Genomic DNA, 19,313 nt, shown 5'->3' with positions numbered 1-19,313 from the left:
TTCTGGTCCCTAGTTCATAACATTCCCGACCATCTTGTCCTCCCAATGATGCTGTCAGGCTGGAATATTCATTCAAGCACAGAGAGGGGCTAGAGAGAGAGTCCAGCGGGTAAGGTGCTTGCTTGGCACACAGCCAATGCCAGCCACAGCCTCCGGACCCCCTGAGCCCTGTAAGGAGTGATCCCTGAGCACTGAGCCAGGAGTAATCCCTGAGCCCTGCTGGGTGTGGCCTAAGAAGATCAAGAGAAAAAAGAAATCAATGAATGCCATCTTTCCCCTAGGCTGAGATATTCTATGCACAGCTATCCACTCTCACCACCACCACCAACACAACACCTGGACCACACATCGTGTGTCATTTACCCAGTGACGCTGTGTCTGTCGCTACAGGTTCCCTGTGGTACAGGTTCCACACCACCACCTCTTTCGGAAGCTATCTGGGCTAAGCAGGAATTTAAGTACCCGTACAGTTGTCACTTCAATCCCACGGGTTCCTTCCCACAACAGAGGCGACGGTGAAGAGAATGGCTGAGTGTCTCTATAAAAACTTGCTGAAACTCCTTAACCCTGAGACCAAACAGCAGAATCTTTCCTCAGGAAAACAGAAAATGCTTGCGGCTTAGCCGGGCTTTCCCTCAGCTCTGAGGAGTGAGTGCGTTGGGAGCATTCCAAGGGGAGCCCGTTCCCAGAGCCTTGCTGGAGTCTCTGGTGTATTCGAGTGGAGGTGAACAAGGGATTCAGGGGGGCACCACGGGTCCCCCCTCACCGCCTCCACATGCCATCTATTTCCTGGACAGGATGCTCACGTCCTCTGGGTTCAATGCCTCTTATGTGACTCAGGAGAAAAATAAAAGGGCCAAACAGCAACCAACTGTGTCAGAGCATAAAGCGTTCTGTCCAATATCGCAGCCATTTTCTCCTCAGGTGCTTGGTTGTCTCTGCTCATTGGAAATAATTAACTGCAGAAGAGCTCGCAGCTATTGTAATTTCTGTTATCACAACTCTCCAGACATAGGGAAAAAGAAGAAAAACTAGAAGTTTCCCTGCCCATTCAATTTCATGGGCAAAAAGAGATGAAAGGAGAAAAGAGCCCCACACTAAGGTTTCACCTAAGTCATGAAGATGATGAACTGCGAAGACAAGCAATTAGAAGTCTTGAAGGAGGGATGACAAAAAATCCTCAAGGTTGGAAGGAAAACAAAGACCAAAGCCACATCCAACAGGGCTTGTACAGGATGGCAAAACTGCAGGTAGCATAGAAATGGCAGTGAGTTTGGGGACACAGGGGTACCTGGGAGTGTGAATTAATGATGCTCTAATCAGATACCCTTGCTGCCTTTGATGGCCTCTCTCCTTCAGTGGTCTGGCTAAGGCTTCCTCCCCAAGTGAAGGTTCCCCCAAACCATTTTACAATGTGAACTTCATAACTTGGAGGGCTTACTCAATGACAGGTCTTCTTCTCCAAATTTATAAGAGCTAAACTTTTTTTATGAGTCTGTATAATACAAGTGGCAGCTGTGGTCCCAGAGCTTAGACACTTGATCATAGGTGGTCTCCAAATATTTGACCTATTCTAGGGACAGAAGCAGCGAAGTCCAGGTTAATCAGACTAATTATGAGTAACCAAGTGGCTGGAAAATATACTCCCCCTGCACTCGCTTTAAATGTCTTCCCCAACCAGTTAGAAATTCCTCCAAATTTTTCTGAACCTTCAGCGATAGCGCAGTGGGTAGGGCAATTGTCTTGCATGCAGCTGACCCAGTCAGCCCAGGTTTGATTCCTCCGCCCCTCTCGGAGAGCCCGGCAAGCTACCAAGAGTATCTTGCCTACATGGCAAAGCCTGGCAAGTTACCCATGACATATTCAATATGCCAAACACAGTAATAAGTCTCACAATGGAGAAGTTACTGGGCCTGCTCGAGCAAATCGATGAACAACAGGAGGACAGTGCTACAGTGCTACCATCTGTATAAGCCATCTCTTGGCCTTGGTGCAGAAATCAAACATTTAATCTTAATTTTCTCGTATTGTAACAAATGCTAACCTATCTTCCATACATAACCATTCCTCCCACCCTCCCCCATTTCTTACTGCTCTCAGGAGAAATATACTCAGTCATTAAACAAATAGAACCTCTTATTTCTGAGGTCCTAAGGGTGAAACTAACATTTATCTTCAAAGTCGATATGTTAGGAATCTGAAACTACAGAAGGGGAGGTAAAAGGAATAAGATCATAACTACAATATACAGGTGAGTTGGGACTGTGTGCTGTGCAAGCCGAGAAAACACCAAAACGTGGGAGAGAGAGCTGATCTTTGGTTAGAAGATTATACACATTCACGGAGCATCACTTACTAAGACACTATTATAAGTTCCTCTGGAGCAGACCAGGAAAGGCTGTATGGTCTTTCAGTAGGGAACATCCCTAAAGTAAGCTTCTGTAGGACTCAAGTCTGGGATAGGCACTTGGTTTAATAATGCCAAGTCTGTTAAACATACCTCCATAAAAGTCAGTTCACTGAGGCTTGTGGAGGGGTCAGGAATTAGGGAAAGGGCTACGATGACATTCTTGCAAAAGGCCAGAGGTCTGTCATTCATAATGTGAGTATGTTCAGTTCTGATACTCATGCATTTTTATTCCTGATTTTTTTCTTGAAATCTTTCATAAATTCTTATTTATAAAAATTATTCACTGGCAATTTCTTCCCTTGCATTTTTCTTTATCTCTCTGAAGTAGTGTTATGAAGGAATTAGACCAGCTATGAAGATCATTTTTTAAAAATATTTCTTGAGTATTTTTGTATCTCTTTGATTTTTACTTTATAGCAGGTGTTCTTGGTCTTCCAATCTATTGGTTTTTTTAAGCACTGATTTTTTAAAAATTTTATTGAATCACCGTGAGATAGTTACAAGCTTTCATGTTTGGGTTACAATCACACAATGATCAAACACCCATCCCTCCACCAGTGCACATTCCCCACCACCACTATTAAGTACTGATGTTTTATTTTCTAATCACCCTGACCCTGAAAGAGCCAACAATGCAGCACTGTTGGGAAGGACTAATAAAGACAGGCTGCTAAAATCTCAGCGCTAGGATGAATGGAGATATTACTGGCGCCCACTCGAGCAAATAGATGAACAATGGGATGACAGTGATACAGTGATGCTTTATATTATATCCTGGGGAATATATATCCTGGGGCCAAAGTAGCAGAGTGCTTGTCTTGGGTCTTATGAACATATGAATAAAATATACCAACAAAAAATAAACAGATAAAATTGAAAAAAAAACACACACAGAAGTACAAATTGAGTTTGAAGCCATGGAAAAAAACCCAGTGGAAAAGTACACAGGAAGCACAAGAGCAGGGACAGAGAAGGGGTGAGTAAGGGTGGGAAGGGAAATCTGGGAAGGTGGAAGGGGATATGTAAGCAGAGAGCCAACAGCTACAGCAGGACCTAGACCCAGAAATCATGGGTGTGAAACAGAAGCAAGATTTATGGTTGCCCTGGGGAGAGGTCCCAGGGGAATGCTGGTTTTTCTCTGCTCTATCTCTGAGCAGTCTCACAGGTTCCAAGGGATTCCACACCAAGGACAAGCAAGCTTCGCAAAGGGAAATCGTCAGAGGGTCCGCTGAACTAAGACGTGAGGTGAGCGCCCGCTCTTAGCTCCTTCCCGATGCATGAGAAATGAGTGCCAGGCACGACCCAAGACACACGGCTGTGGGAAGGACAAAGGCAACCTTTTCTCATGTCAAGGGAATCTTGTTTGTTTAAATCCTGCCAGCCTGAGAACACAGTGTCATAAAACTTCCAGTCTTGGGCTCAGAGAAAATAGCAGAGGAAATGCATCAACTGAGATCCCGGTTAAACTTCTCGTTTCGTAGCACCGAGTTGAAAGCCTTGAGTAAATTCTGCTCAAACAGTTTCCGGGAACTAAATCCATTCATCAAACAAGCTATTTATGGTAGCAGGAAAGTTTTGAATCAGAGGTTCTGCTAGCTGGGGAGGACACACACTCACATTTCTTGGACTTATTTTGTCACTTGCCATCTAAACAAACAAAACTCAAACCAAATGCAACGTGGGAATTCTGGCTTACAAATATGGTACGCATTTAAGAATAAGTGACATTACTCATGGGGCATTCAACAAGCTGGTGTCATAAGCAGAAATGTATCAGGGAGCTCTTGTCTTTTTAGTTTCTCCAGCACCTAAGAACAAGGAGAGAAACAGTGACTATTTGGTTGACTGAAGGCGGTCACAGTATAGGCACCCAAGGAGGGAAGAGGAGAGGGAATTCTAGCCTGAAGAGAAAGAGGTGGTAGTTTCCTACTCAAGTTTAAGGTCAATGGAATACAACACACCATTTAAAAGGTATTTCTAGGGCTCAGGGATAGAGCATGGGTATTAGCATGTGTTGCTACTTCTATTGCTGGATTTCTGGCACGACATGACCCCTATCACAGCCAGGTGTAGCCCTGGAGGACAACCAACAACACCAGTTATGTCTCCAATAGTTCCTGCCATCCAGGGCTCAGGTGGTTTTACATCTTCTGTCCCTTGTATTGAACTGTCCAATCTAGTTGACCGAGTATCCTCAGGAGTGGAATCCTGTACACTGTGGAAAATTTCTACAGCACTTCATATTAACTTATAATTAACTTCTATTAATAAGTGTTGAGTAAGTAGCAGGTAACCAAGCATAATGCAAACAATATGATTTCTCAGGCTATTCCACTCACTATTATATGTGCTTAAGTTATCAGATGGGCAATGTCATTAAATATTATCACTCTCCTTTCTCTGCTAACCTAGCTTTTTGTGTGTGGATGTGAGGACTGTATATGTGTGTGTGTGTGTGTATGCGTGTGTGTATATATAGTATCTTCTATATATCTATATATGCAGGTATAATTATAAAGACATTATTAATTGTGCATAAGGCAAATTCCACTCTATATTTAATCTGTGCATGAGGATTGGAAGAGCTGTGTGATCTAAATTTGTACACACAGTAAATTCCACCTGGCTAAATCCAAAAGGGAATCCAAAGTCAATCCTCCTCTCATTTGCTTCTTAGCAGCATTAGGCTCATTCCTTCCTGGAAATACTCTAATCCTGGCATTCAGGGTATCATAATCTTTATTTTTTTAATTTCTTAACCTCACCGGCTATTCTGAATGTAAATGTGTTGCTGATTCCTCTACTTCTTGGTAGCCTGGGAACATTGAGAACCCTCTGTTGTAATCTATTTATCTTTTCTCTGAACACTCAATACTTTACTGATATAATTCTGGTGCTACCCATATGTTAAGAGTTTCCAGTGATATGTTTAGCTTAAACCTTTCTCCTGAATTTCAGGAAAAATAGATAAATTCTTATAGTCAGCTCCGTGTTGGTATTTCCATGGTTCCAAATGATCTCCTAATTCCCTATTAATAGCCTTTTCAACCAAGTCTTTCCCCTCCAGCATGTGGCCATTCCACCCTTCGGTTCTCACTCTGACTCTTCACTTTCTCTCACTTTCCCCTCTGAACTTCAGAAACCTTCATTGGCATTGACTTCAAAACAGAGAGCCCAACTACTTTTCATCACCTTCATGGCTGCCTCATTAGACCAAGCCACCACAGCCAACCTAGCTAATACATTAGCTTCCCTACTAGTTTATACCCTTCCACCAGCTTAGGGACCTCGGTAGAACAAAACAGGCATTAAGAATTGTATCCAACCAGGTTAATCCGTTGCATGAAATCCTCAGTTTGATTCTCATTTTTTCTCAAAAGGAGAGTCAAAATCTAATTGAAGTCTTAGTTGTTACTTCTCCCAACTCTTATCTTTAACTTTGTCTACTTTCCCCTTCTGCTTTTGTTACTTGAACAGAATCAGATTTTTCAACGTTCTTGATTAGTGCAGACACATTTCTGTCTAGATTTGGAATTGGCTATATTCTGTGCCCAGTATAGCCTTGCTCACGATTGCCCGCATGGCACAATTTCTGACATCCTTATTTCTTGCTCAAATGCCAACCTCGCAATGATGCTTCCATCAATGTTCCTAGTCTCCAACTGAGTTCCTGAAGCCCTTAACTTTGCTATTTTTTCTACAATATTTGTTCCATTAACATTCTGTAAAACCCATATTTTCAATATTTTTTGTTCATTGTCTCCCTATTACTAGAGTATGGGTCTGGGTGAGCATTCTGTTTGGTTTTTAATTGATATATTCTCAGTTTCTAAAAGACTACCTGCCACATAATCATCAACTAGAGTACATCAACTGGATGAATAGAAAAGGAAGAAATCACTTTTAACTATGTGGCCTCTTTAATGTCAGAAAACCTTACAACTGAGACCTTAAAATTTGCAACTGATTTTTCTTTTACCAACAGTAAGCGGTCTAAGAATTTTAGTGATCTACCAAGGGCCAAGAAAACAAATAAATTGTTAAATTATGGACTTGCCCCAAATCTTGGTTCTAGTCAAGTGTTTTGACGTGTCAGGATTTATTGCACGATTTCTAGGGAAGCAGCATTCATTCTTGATAACAGAAAACTTTCGCAAATGTCAAAACAGTAAAGTAAAAGTAAGTAAAGTAAAGGCCCTCCCGTTGATCGTCGATTTGCTCGAGCGGGCCCAGTAACGTCTCCATTGGAGACTTTGTTGTTACTGTGTCTGGCATATCGAATACTCTCGGTAGCTTGCCGGGCTCTCCGAGAGGGGCGGAGGAATCGAACTCACGTTGGCCATGTTGGCCGCGTGTAAGGCGAACGCCCTACCCGCTGTGCTATCGCTTCGATATGCCAGACACAGTCAAAACAGCAATTATTAAAATTCGAACTTTATGATAAAAGACATGTCACTATATTTTACCAAGATTCTTTACATTGACAGTATAATTTTTGGAGGGACCCATGGCTTTGGCTACACCTGGCAGTGCTTCAGGGCTACTCTGGCTCTGTGCTCAGGAATCACGCCTGCCAGAATATGTGTATTTTAAAAGTGATTTCACCTGCTGCATTTCGAGTTCTGAAAAGCCTGAGTCATTGGATTTTCTCTTCCGGGAAAATTCTAAACATTCATGTGGAGAAATTGGTAGCATTGAAGAATATTAATGTCTCATGGAAATGATATTTTTTATTTTTATGTTTGCAGTTTCATGAAATGAAAGTTCCATTACACATTATAAAAACCACTGAAATAATTACATTTGAGAATATAATGATTTTTATGCGTGTATCACAAATGCGCACATATGGCGAAGATATTCATTCAATCCCATCAAGAAGAGGCAGCGCTGCCAAAGCCTCTCTGTCAGGTAGTAGTTGCAGAGAGAGGTCACCACCCACCCCTTTGTACCACATAACTGGCCTCTAGGAATTGCCAAGAAGGATACCAGGCCAAATAGATGTAAGAGAAAATCACAAAAGTATGGTCTGTTTTTCCATGGAGCCACACACAAAAGGAGAGGTAACATTATATGTGTATTTTGATACGAGAGATAACATTAAACCAGAATTTACAATAAAATTCAGGATTCAGAGTCTTCGAAAATAGTGGCCCATGACTCAGTTTCATTAGACCCTTAAATGTATGTTATTTGACGTCTCTTGCCTTGTAGGAAGTTTTGGAAATCTATTGCTGACCTTTAAAGTAATGCAAAAAAATAATACCTCATATGAAAATTCAGATCTACTAGAAATATCAACAACGGAGGGAGGGAACTTTGAGTCCCCCACGGGAATGACTATTTTGGCTGGAGAGACAACCTCAGCGGGGTGAACCATGCTTCTTGGCTTGCCCAAGTCACTCTCTATTTCCCTTAATTATTTCATGTATCCGCAGTTCTGTCTGTAGACCTTTGCACCTGCAACCTATGTGAAATGCATGATTAAATAATTTCCAGAATTAATTGAAAAATTGAAAATGAGATCCTCTTTAAAAAGCTGCCAAACAGTTCTTTCTTTCTATCCTTCAGGTCTCTCTCAAGGCATTGTGGTACTTTTTATTTCCTCTCATGCAGTTCAGTCAGGTGGGAAAGCAAGTATGCACCATTCAATGGACCTCGTCTGGACTTGACCATCCTGTCGGTCCCCTTGGTCGGCGAGCACAGGGTGGGGAATGAGCTGGGATAAGAATGGGAAACTGGACAAATAACGGGGGATCTGTCAAGGGAGGTGGGAGGCGGAAATTAGGTGACTCAGTCTCCAGCCAAACCTTCTTTGTACTACGTGGCTTCATTTAGAACAGAGAGACTGAATTATTCAGAATTTTAAGACGGCAGCTGAAGGGCGTATGATGGGGAGCCCGTGCGGCCCCGTGCACCCTGCTCTGAAGCCCGTTCTATCTGGGTGATCATCAGAGGATGTGAAATTTGGAGCCACAGAAGGTAGAGAAGGGCCGATCCCTGAAGACTCCGCACTAAAAAACACAAGCTGAGTTTTCTAAAGAATCCAGTGAAAATGAATCATGAAGAGTAACAGCAAGGGGAGGTAAGAGATGATCCAACTGCATGAAAGAAAGGTTTGTGTCGGGACACAAGAAGGCTACAGTAAAACCCTGAGCATTTGTGGCTCATGATAACCTGAGAAACAGCTCATGGAGATAGAAAGGGCGAACAAAAAGGTAAGCAAATCCTTATGCATTCAATTCCAAGCATGCACCTCCCTCCCTCCCTCTCTCTCTCTCTCTCTCTCACTCTCTCTCTCTTTCTCTCTCTCCCCCCACTCTCTCTCTTTCTCTCTATCCTCTTTTTCTTTCCCTCCCCTCCCTCTTTCTTTCTCTCTCTCCTCTCTTTCTCTCTTCCTCTCTCTCCCTCTTTCCTCTCTCTCCCTCTCTCTTTCCTCTCTCTCCCTCTCTCTTTTCTCTTTCTCCTCTTTTTCTTTCTCTCCCCTCACTCTCTTTCTCTCTCCTCTCTCTCTCCCTCTCTCTTTCCTCTCTCTCTCCCTCTCTGAGGACTCCACCTTTTTTTGTGATCACTTCAGCTAGACATCACCCTGCCTAGATTTGAATCTGTACTCAAAACAGCCCTGGGTCTTAGACAAATGGCTTAATTTCCACACTCTAACACAATTTAACAAAACGACTGTCAGGAAAATGTCAGTGCAGTGAGTAGTAACTGTTGATATGATTACTGCCTCCCTTTTTATCTCCTTGTTTGGTATTCAAATTGTACTTGATTTTCATCCCCTGAGGCTCCTGACTCCTCCATGAAAGGTAATCTCCAGGCCTCAGGGCTCTGTGGTATCAATTTTGCTCATCTTTTTACATATTATCCAGTTTCATCTATCTATTTGCTGATGACTCCCTAATGCGTACTTCCTCTTCTGAGCTGTTTATCTTTTATATCCTGTCTCAGAAAATCTCCAACTGTGGATCTTGCTTCAAATACAACATGTTCCCCCCTTCCCCCCACCAGTCCCCGAGAAGTGGGACATGACTGAAGGCAGTGCCTTGTCTAGGGTAGATGCTAAAAGTCTCTACTAAGTAAATGAATGGGTTTTCTTCTCTGTCTTCCAACTAATAGCAATTTAGAGTATCTTCCAGAAGGCCTAACACCATGACCACTTTTATATATAGCCATGCTGATGAATTGTTGTCCTTAATTTTTCCAGTTTGTTATGTAAATAGCTATGTGAGCCAAAAGTACAAGATAGGATGGAAGAGTTACTTTCTAAGATCTTAGATTTATCTCTATTTGGAGTATGAGGTGACTTGTTTTGGCCAACTAATCTTTGGCCTTAATACACTCTTGACAATAAGTGACAGGTTAATGGAAAATCTTTGGTAGTTCCAGCTATCGGGATAGAACTAAAGATAAAAGCAATGTATGGAGTTTTTTACAAAGGTGAATTCTCGGATCCCACAAGGAACCGTGGAGTGGGCCTTACAGTGTCAAAGGAATACGTGTTGGGGCAGTGGCTTAGTGAGATAGTGAACGAATGTCTCACAGGTGTAGCACTCTAGGTTCAATCTCTAATACTGCGAAGAAGCACTGTAGCACTGTCCTCCCATTGTTCATTGATTTGCGTGAGCGGGCACCAGTAACGTCTCCATTGTGAGACTTGCTGTTACTATTTTTGGCATATTGAAGATGCCACGGGGACCTTGCCACGCTCTGCCGTGTGGGCGGGATACTCTCGGTAGCTTGCCGGGCTCTCTAAGAGGGACAGAGGAATCGAACTCAGGTCAGCCATGTGCAAGGCAAACGCCCTACCCGCTGTGCTATCACTCCAGCCAAAGTAGTTGATTGAATGATTAAAACAGAGAATCATAAATTGGGAAAGGACATGAAATACCACAAAAACTCTCCAGAGCTTCTGTGCTCAGCGAACTCAGCCTGTGATCTCTTGGCTGGCTACCTCCTTCGCATGAAAGAGCAGCAATACTTGAAGTCAGCGGGGGCTCATTAAGGAAAATGATGTCCCCAGAACTTTATTCTCTTTTTGTTGACAATGTTTACAGCTTGATAAATTAGGGAAAGTTATGCAATGACAGAGGGTATTCTGCTTTCCACAGTGCCTTCCATGATCCCTTTTGTGAAGGATAGAGAAACACAGAAACAACCAAGAGGTCAGAGACTTGGGTCAGAGACTTCACTAAAGAATGTGCATTGCCGGGGCTTGAGCAATAGCACAGCGGGTAGTGTGTTTACCTTGCATGCAGCCGACCTAGGTTCGATTCCCAGCATCCCATATAGTCCCCCGAGCACCGCCAGGAGTAATTCCTGAGTGCATGAACCAGGAGTAACTCCTGTACATTGCCGGGTGTGACCCAAAAAGAAAAAAAAAAGAATGTGCATTCCCAAGTGTAACGGATTTCAACGCAGACCCTGTTTCAGAGCTGTTTCAAGGCTCTGTATTAATCTGTGATTCTTCACTATTTTTGTCCTAATACATCTATGAATGAGCAGGAAGTGTTGGTACAATGTAAGAGAAACTTGAGTAGGAAAGTGGACATGATGGATGAAAGAATCAGTATTTATTATGAGTTTACTCAAAAGTATATTATACAGCAGCCATGGGCTTAAGACATCGATCTCCTCAGTGCAATTGAGATAGACCATGCCTTCATTTCTTTGTTCCTCTCATATTTCACTATGTCTTAGCACACAACGGTGCTTAAATATTATTCAATCGGGAGTAGTCTGAAGGTTAGGTCAAACCTAGCAAGATTTATTGGTATCAATAGAGAGAGTAGTAAAATGTGACTATCTAAATAGCTTTTATGTGAACTTAGATTTTATTCATAAAAGAGTAGTATCAAAAACAGGATAGGTATCCTCCTATGTTATTCAACACTCCATGATGCTATCTCTCTAAATAAAAAAAAAAAACCCAAAGTGATCATTCATCATCTAAAAAGAAATGATGTTTGTGTTCTGATATATGTGTCTATCATGTGGGGGGAAAAGGACATTTGGTCTGTTTTTTGGCAGAGGATTAGGTGGGCAACAGTGGGTAAAATTAAATGAAACATATTTGGATGAACATCTGGAATAGGTCACTCTGGAAAGTAAAAATGATCTTGTAACATTGATATGTGTGTCACAGGTTATGCAAAAATTGGCATAAATACTGCAGCTACTCTTCTTAATGATGGAAGGTTTAATTATATAATCTTCAAGGGGACATCAACATCTAAGTTTGGAATATTCACTGATTTTCTCCTAGAGCCTTAATTTATTATGAAATTGAAGGCATGTGAGAGCATACACACAGCAGATACAAATACATTTAAGTTTACTTTGAAAAAGAGGGAGATCCAGAAAGAAAGGGATAGACATAGAAAGATTGCATTCATCTGGGGAACATAAAGTAACAAAACAGGAGATTAACACGCAAGAATGGCCATGATTAGTACCAGGAATTTTACTCCATGTCTTGGAGGCCAACCACACATGCTAGGGGAAAAGGAAGCTCAGATAGAGAAGGGAACACCCAATAAAGGGTGCTGGGAGGATCCTCCCAGGATGGGAGAAGCATGCTGAAAGTAGACTATAAACCAAACATGATTGTCACCCATTGACTCTTTTGCAAACCACAACACCCAATAAGAGAGAGAGAACCAAAGGGAATGCCCTGCCACAGAGGCAGGGTGGGATAGGGGGGATGGGGGGTGGGAGGGATACTGGGATCCGTGGTGGTGGGAAATGGGCACTGGTGGAGGGATGGGTATTTGATCACTGTATAACTGAAACCCAAGTACAAAAATCTGTAAGTCTACAACTGTTCCTCATGATGTCTCACTAATTTTTTCATTTTTTCATTTCATCATCCTGTTAATCGTCGATTGCCTCGAGCAGGCCCCAGTAACTTCTCTTTCATCCTAGCCCTGAGATTATATTCACGGCTCTTTAGGAGAATGAGACCCATCATTGTTACTGGTATTTGGCATATTTGGTAGGCCACGGGGAGTTTGCCAGACTCTGCCCTGTGGGCAGGCTACATTCGATAGCCTGCAAGTTTGTCCAAAATACAAATTAAAAAAAATAAATTAAATTAAAAAAGAGGGAGATCTATTGGCTTATAAAAACATATATATACATACATAAGTCACAGGAATTTGGAAGTTATTCTACTGTTTGTTTTTAGAATAGCAAATAAAGTCAAACTTTTCTGAACCCTATTTGCATAAACTCTGATAATAAATTTATTAGTATGATATACTATGAAAGTTTGAATTGTATGTTACAAAAAGGAAAATCTATCACTTAAAGGAAGAAATAAGTATCTGTAGGTCATAGAGGAACATAAAATATGGACAAAGGTAGTTATGATTTAGAAGACCATCTATTTAACCGTTACACAGACATATATATCAACAAAACAAGTACAACTGAACGGTGAAAATAAAAGATAATCAGAAAGAAAATTTGTCATTGGTAGACTTATAAGAGCTCAAGATATATCTCAATATAAAGCACAATAAGTATTTAAAAGTTCAGATTTTATTTATAATATTGTGGAACTTAAAATGCAAAAAAACGATGCAATGTAAGGAGACAATCATTAATAAATGATGTAGCAACAAATACCCATCAGTATTCATCACATGAATAGCAGTAAATTCTAGATGACTCAAATGGCTGAATCAATTCACTAAGTAGTTGTAAGAAAAATGGGATGGATTTTCCACCTTCACTATTGGCTAAAGATAAAGTGAGAACTATGAAAGAAACAATTTATTATCAAACATGTTTAGAAATATGGCATTAAACTATAAAACAGAAAGTCCACAAATAATCAAGTGTTCTGACACAAGAGTTTCCATCTGAATTTGCATGCAATCAGGAAAACTATTTAAGGTAGGAGGATTATAGTTTTAGGGGTGCTTAGAGATAGTGCTGCTAAGAGTCCCTCCCACAAAAAAATGTTGGTTCTTCACTGCTATTATCATTAATAGAAAACAAGGGTCCTTGGGAAACTGAACCTCGAGCAGGGAAGATATCAAAAAATACTGCCCGGTATTCCATTGTGGACATATAACACTAGGGTAGGTGTCGGTGCCATACGAAGGTACCAGTTCAAACAGGAAGGACATGGAGCGAGTAAGAAAGTGAAAGGGTATGTGGTGGGGGAAGGAAGAGGGGTCCTTCCTGAAGGGAAGCTAATCTGAAAAAGCTCTCAGTGCCTTCTGGAGTAATATGTCCCCCACCCAGTACGGTAATAATAATAGTAATACTGGATTATTAATCGAGGGACAAAAGCATTCATAAGTTCACACTGATGAAAAGCAAACAATTGCACAAATATTTGTGAGAGAAAAAGAGAACTTTTGCCTTTAGAAAATAAATCTACTTCTACCAGTCTAATTTAAGGGGAAAGATAAGATCATTTGAGATCAAGAATGAGATATTCAGATGCTTATGTTTTCATTGCAACATGGTTATTATACTTAAATATCTAAAAGCATGTTTCTTCTTTTGATGAATTAGTTGATGGTTTTTGTAATCTCACAGTGGATATTTATCAGGAAATAAAGAATACAATGAAACACATCTCTATAATGCATAGTTCTCTTTGTTAGCTGTATAAATGTGGACTTGCAAGGTTGGAGAGATAGTACAGCAGCAGGCAGGACGTTTGCCTTGCATGCAGCTGACCCAAGTTCCATCTCGCACCCCAGATAATCTCCCAAGCCCTGTCAGGAGTATCCCCGAGGACTGCAAGATATTGAACTCATCCCCCAGATAAGATAAAAATAAATATGCATGTACTAATAAACCTAAGACATGTTGAAAAAAACTTTCTAATTGTTAGGGAAAAAATTACACAAAATATTAATTTAATTTTTTAAATAGGTAAATGGATTCACATGTCATCAGTGAATTTATATAGCTCATTTATCTTTAACTGAAATAGCTTGCCAGTTAGACAGGTAAATCCGTGAATTTAGGTTATTCATTTATATCAGTTCTTAAGCTGCTATTCATTTCTCCATTTTACTCCTTTATGTGACAACATCAGGATAGAAACTAAAAGTGCTTCAGTCTTTGAAGAAAAAATTAATAGGAATAATAATATTTAGAATAATAACTAAACAGCATTTTATTAACTATTTAAGTTTTTAAAAATTTTGTTTGCAATACTATTAACGATAGTTTCTCATGAATATGATTCTAATACCATATTGTTGTGAGATGTTACTGGTGCCCGCTTGGGCAAATTGATGAACAACGGGAGGACAGTGCTACCGTGCAGTGCTACCATATGCATTACCACTGTGCTGTTTCCTGCCCCAAGGAACCCAGACCTCTAGACCTCTCCTTCTCACAACTCCTGCCCCCAATACGATTGTGTGGGTCTTACCCCATTATGTTCCCTTTGGATCTTTGCTGCTCCCTCATTGTGTACCTTTAAGTGCTATATAGGAGAGAGCCAGGCTGTCTGCACCGGGTTCCCTCGGAGGGGGGCGGGTTGAGTTTCCCTCCTCGCCCTGAGAAGAGCCCCAGCAGAAGACCTCCAGAACCCAGCCACAACCATGTTCAAGGCCACTCTCCACATGCTCAGACAAGCCTCACGCATGAAGGAACCGGCAGAGAAACCCAGTTATGTGGGACCCGGGGCTGAGATCTCCAAGTCTGCTTAGAACGGAACTGGGCCTCCTCCACCCAGATCCCCCGTTTTCCAGTAGCTAGGCAGTCACACCAACAAACTGCCCCCAGCGCCATGAAATACCATCAACAGCCAAGATCCAAAGACTATAAAACAAAGCTCCCGGAAGAGCTCTTATAGTCTGGTTCTCCCTCTCGGAGAACCTGACAAGCTACTGAGAGCATCCTGCCTGCACTGTAGAGCCTGGCAAGCTTCCATGGCAAATTTGATATGCCCAAAACAGTAACAATGATTTGTCTCATTCCCCTGATCCTGTCCCTTCATTATGACTTCACTCAGCATGATATCCTCTGGTTCCATCCACACTGCTACAAATTTTATGATTTTGTTCTTTCTTGGAGCTGCACAGAACTGCATTGTATACATACACCACAACTTTTTGATCTAATTATCTAATAGTTGGGCATTAGGGTAATTGTCAAGTCTTCTATTATACTAAGTGCAGTAATGAACACAGTTGTGCAAATATCCTTCAAATGAATGTTTCTGGTATCAACCAATTTGAATGTATATTCCCTACATAAATATCACTTATCAAACAATTAAAAAAAAGGAAAAAGGAAACATTTATTACATAATTACATAATTGACTCCATTTAAAAATCGAACTCCACCTATACAGGAATATTCACAATCTGTTTCAGAGATCGAAACATATTTGTAGATCCACACATATTTGTAAGTCTATGCATATTTGTAGGACAACTCTATACATTTGTCTTCTTTGGAGCTCACACTTTGTGGTGCTCAGAGGCTATCCTGATGCAGTGCTGGGGGGGGTGTGGTTCCTGATGATTTCTGGCAGTGCTCAGTAGACACAACTGGGGATCAAATCAGATCCCTGGCATGGGAAGCATACACTCCAGCTTACCTGTAAAGCCATCTCTCTTGACTCCATCTCAAACACATTCAAGCTCAGACTCATTGTAAAACATATTTCCATATGTTAAGTATCCTCTTTTATTTACAACATCCTCTCCGAAACATGCACTCTACATACAACTAACACATAAATGTAAACCCAAACTTAAACCTGAAGTTATCTGGCACACTCCATTAATTTTCTGATCAAAATATACATTTTATTTTATACAGATAGGAGTAGATTAACACCTGAAAGTGTGAAACATGACAAAGGATGAAGGAAACAAAGATGGGGGAATCAGATGAAAACGTTAAGATGTCATCTAAGACTATATCACAGGTTTTGACTCTTAATTGAAATATTAACCTAGGTATGAATACTACAGCAACAACTCTTGCTACTGTTTGAGATTACTACAAACAAAGTAAAATCCATCAAGTCTCCTTTTTTTTAGGGCCTACTCCTGGTTCTGTGCTCAGGGGCCCTCTGTGCTGCAGATGTTGAAAGGGCTGTGGTTGATGAGAAGCAAGGATCTCTCCCCAACTACTATATAATCTCTCTGGCCCAAAGTTTATACATCAGCTATTTTTACTTTTTTTTTTACCATACTTTGAGCATGCAGATGTAATCTTCTGATAAAATAGAAGATATGTATAATTTATTATTTCAAGATTTTTGCAACTCTCATCTACAATGAGATTTCTTTGAAGGTCAAAGGAAAAAAATGACTCTTTTCCTAATTTTCTCAAAAGAATCATGCCTTGAAAGCCCATCAATGGACAGAATAAGTCATGAAAATGGATCTGCCTCCTTACCTCATTTTCCAGAGCACAGCATAGTGTCTAGTTTATAATTGATAGTCAATAAATGTGCAATTAAAGAAAATTGAAGTATACTATTTCTTTATGACATAAGTTATGACAAGCTTTCATTTTGATTCATGTAAAGTTATGGAACTGGACTAGATTCATTAACTAATAAAGCTGATAATATTAAATAAGAAAATCCTTCCATATAACTAGACCAAGCAGTTGTGAACATAAAGAATATTAGTATGAATTTTCCACCTATACGAATATATTCTAGAGAATGAGGGACCATCTACAATAGAAAATTTTCAAAAAGCTATGACTTTACAGATATGATTTAAAATGGTTCTACTGTTAATCAAGTGATGATAGATTTATACTTCACATAATTAAATTCCCGATGAAAATGTGAGTAATGAAAAATAGGGAAAACAAATTGGGAAAACATAAATTTAATTTTATAATCGTCCATATTTTCTTATGGCTCATTTCCTCAAAGTAAAATGAAAAATCAATTTAGAAGAGGGTAGGGTGACACTTTATTTTATCGAAATTTTACAAAACCTAGAAAAACACTTGGGGCCATTCTTGAAGAAATTCTCCCAAACTTAAGCTCTCATACAGATATTTTTTGGGCTCATTTGTAAATATCAATCAAATCAATAATAATATTATAACCAAAAGTTACTTAAAAGGACATAACCAGAGTTAAAATTTTGGTGATCATATTTACTTGCCAATCCTTACAAGACAAATCATTCAAAGCATCTATGTATCTGTTTATCTATATAACTAATCACATATGTATCCATGTATGAATAAACATGCATATGTGCATTCGTACATATATGCATCAATAAAAATCTGTCATCTTAATGTTTGTGAAATGACAAGCAAACATTTCTCTCATATATCACGAAACAATTTTTTTTGCAAATGTACAAAAATCTCCTACAGACTAAGGCAAAGAATATTTGTAAAAGACTGCATTATGATACTTTTATAAACTTTTATCCCTCAGATTTCCTGAGTTTTAAGAGCAGATGTTTGTTTTCTTTCCTAATAAAAATTTCGGAGGAATGTCTAAATGTAGATGAAACTATGTCAGACTCTTTAAAAGCAAACACTGTTCTTCTTTTAAGAAGATTTTTATGTAGCAAAAGGGGGAAAAAAACAAGCATTGCCAGCAGTTCTAAAAACACAACTGAGATGCAATTTGATAAATAGCCTCTCTTCATCCAAGCCAGTGAAAAGCAAGATCTCAGCACTTTCATCAAAGGCCTGACTGACACCTCTTTTTCTGTCATTGTTATCATGGCTTTTTCACTTGCTACCTCAGGCAGTGATTAGGCAAAGATGACTCCTTACCCTTGGGTTGAGCTGCGGTGCCATCCACAGAGGAAGGGTCCTTTTCTCCATCTTTGCCACTGCTGCTTTCATGGCCTCCATCTTTTTCAATGAGCTTGTCCACCATAGCGATAATGCAGTTCAGGCTCTTTCCCACATTGGCCCACACCCTATCCTGAAAAAGCATGAGTATCATTACAGCAAAAACAAGACAAGGTAAAACCTGGTCACTCCAATTTAAAGCAGCAGGTTGGGGGACAATTATAAGGAACTGAAATGAGTGTCTAGCTCCAATACTCCCCTCAATGTGGCCAGATGATGGATATAGAAGAAGAAATCAATTCTATTTGAATGAGACAAAATTTACCTGCTTTAAATCCTTTTATTTAGACTCTTATTTTTGCTCTTTTTGAAAAGATGATGGAGTATTGAACAACATTAACCCACAATTGAGCACACATTATAATACTTTAGATGGGAAATATCTATTTTACTCATTAACACTTAGGAAGAACACACAGACACATCAATATTTTTTAAAAGGCCACCTTTTACATCAGAAAATCTTACTTTACAATAACAAGAAAACCCATAAAGTTTACCATTTTAACTGTCTTGAGCATATGATGACATTAAGTACTTTCATGTACATCTACCACTGCCATCCATCTCTAGAATGTTTTTCTCTTCCCAGACAAAAACAATCCATTCTCCCATCCTAGCCCTTAGCAACCATAGTTTCTCTTTCTCCATGAATTTGACTAACAAATGTAATGGAAACTCTTGAAGTATGATCTTCAGACTACTTCTAACAAAATAACATAGAGAATAAAAATGCAGGCCCGGGGAAACTACCAAATTGATCAGACGAGAAAAGGCATGCTAAACGGAAATTTGCACTAGCTCCCCGGTGCTTCTGAGCACACTATGTCTGAGAATGTCTATTCAATATTAGTTGCGATATATACCTATAAGGGCTGGAGCGATAGCACAGCGGTAGGGCGTTTGCCTTGCGTGAAGCTGGCCCGGCCGAGCCAGGTTTGATTCCTCCACCCCTCTTGGAGAGCCTGGGAAGCTACCGAGAGTATCTCACCCGCACGGCAAAGCCTGGAAAGCTACCTGTGACATATTCAATATGCCAAATATGGTAACAACAAGTCTCACGATGGAAAC

General features: G+C 40.2%; 1 protein-coding gene across 4 annotated transcripts in view; it reads right to left on the bottom strand.

Moving 5' to 3' along the window:
* INPP4B (inositol polyphosphate-4-phosphatase type II B) overlaps positions 1-19,313 on the bottom strand; it is a 357,538-nt gene that overhangs the window by 93,055 nt on the left and 245,170 nt on the right. For all 4 annotated transcript variants that reach the window (XM_056118944.1, XM_056118943.1, XM_056118942.1 and 1 more), the window contains one exon: positions 18,162-18,315. In XM_056118944.1, coding sequence (XP_055974919.1) covers positions 18,162-18,315 — 154 coding nt within the window. The remainder of the gene's footprint in view (positions 1-18,161; positions 18,316-19,313) is intronic.

Source organism: Sorex fumeus, unplaced genomic scaffold (assembly GCF_029834395.1).
Source record: "Sorex fumeus unplaced genomic scaffold, SorFum_2.1 ptg000039l, whole genome shotgun sequence".
NCBI lineage: Eukaryota > Metazoa > Chordata > Mammalia > Eulipotyphla > Soricidae > Sorex > Sorex fumeus.
The sequence above is the reverse complement of the archived record's forward strand: the minus strand, read 5'-3'. Positions and strand labels throughout refer to the sequence as shown.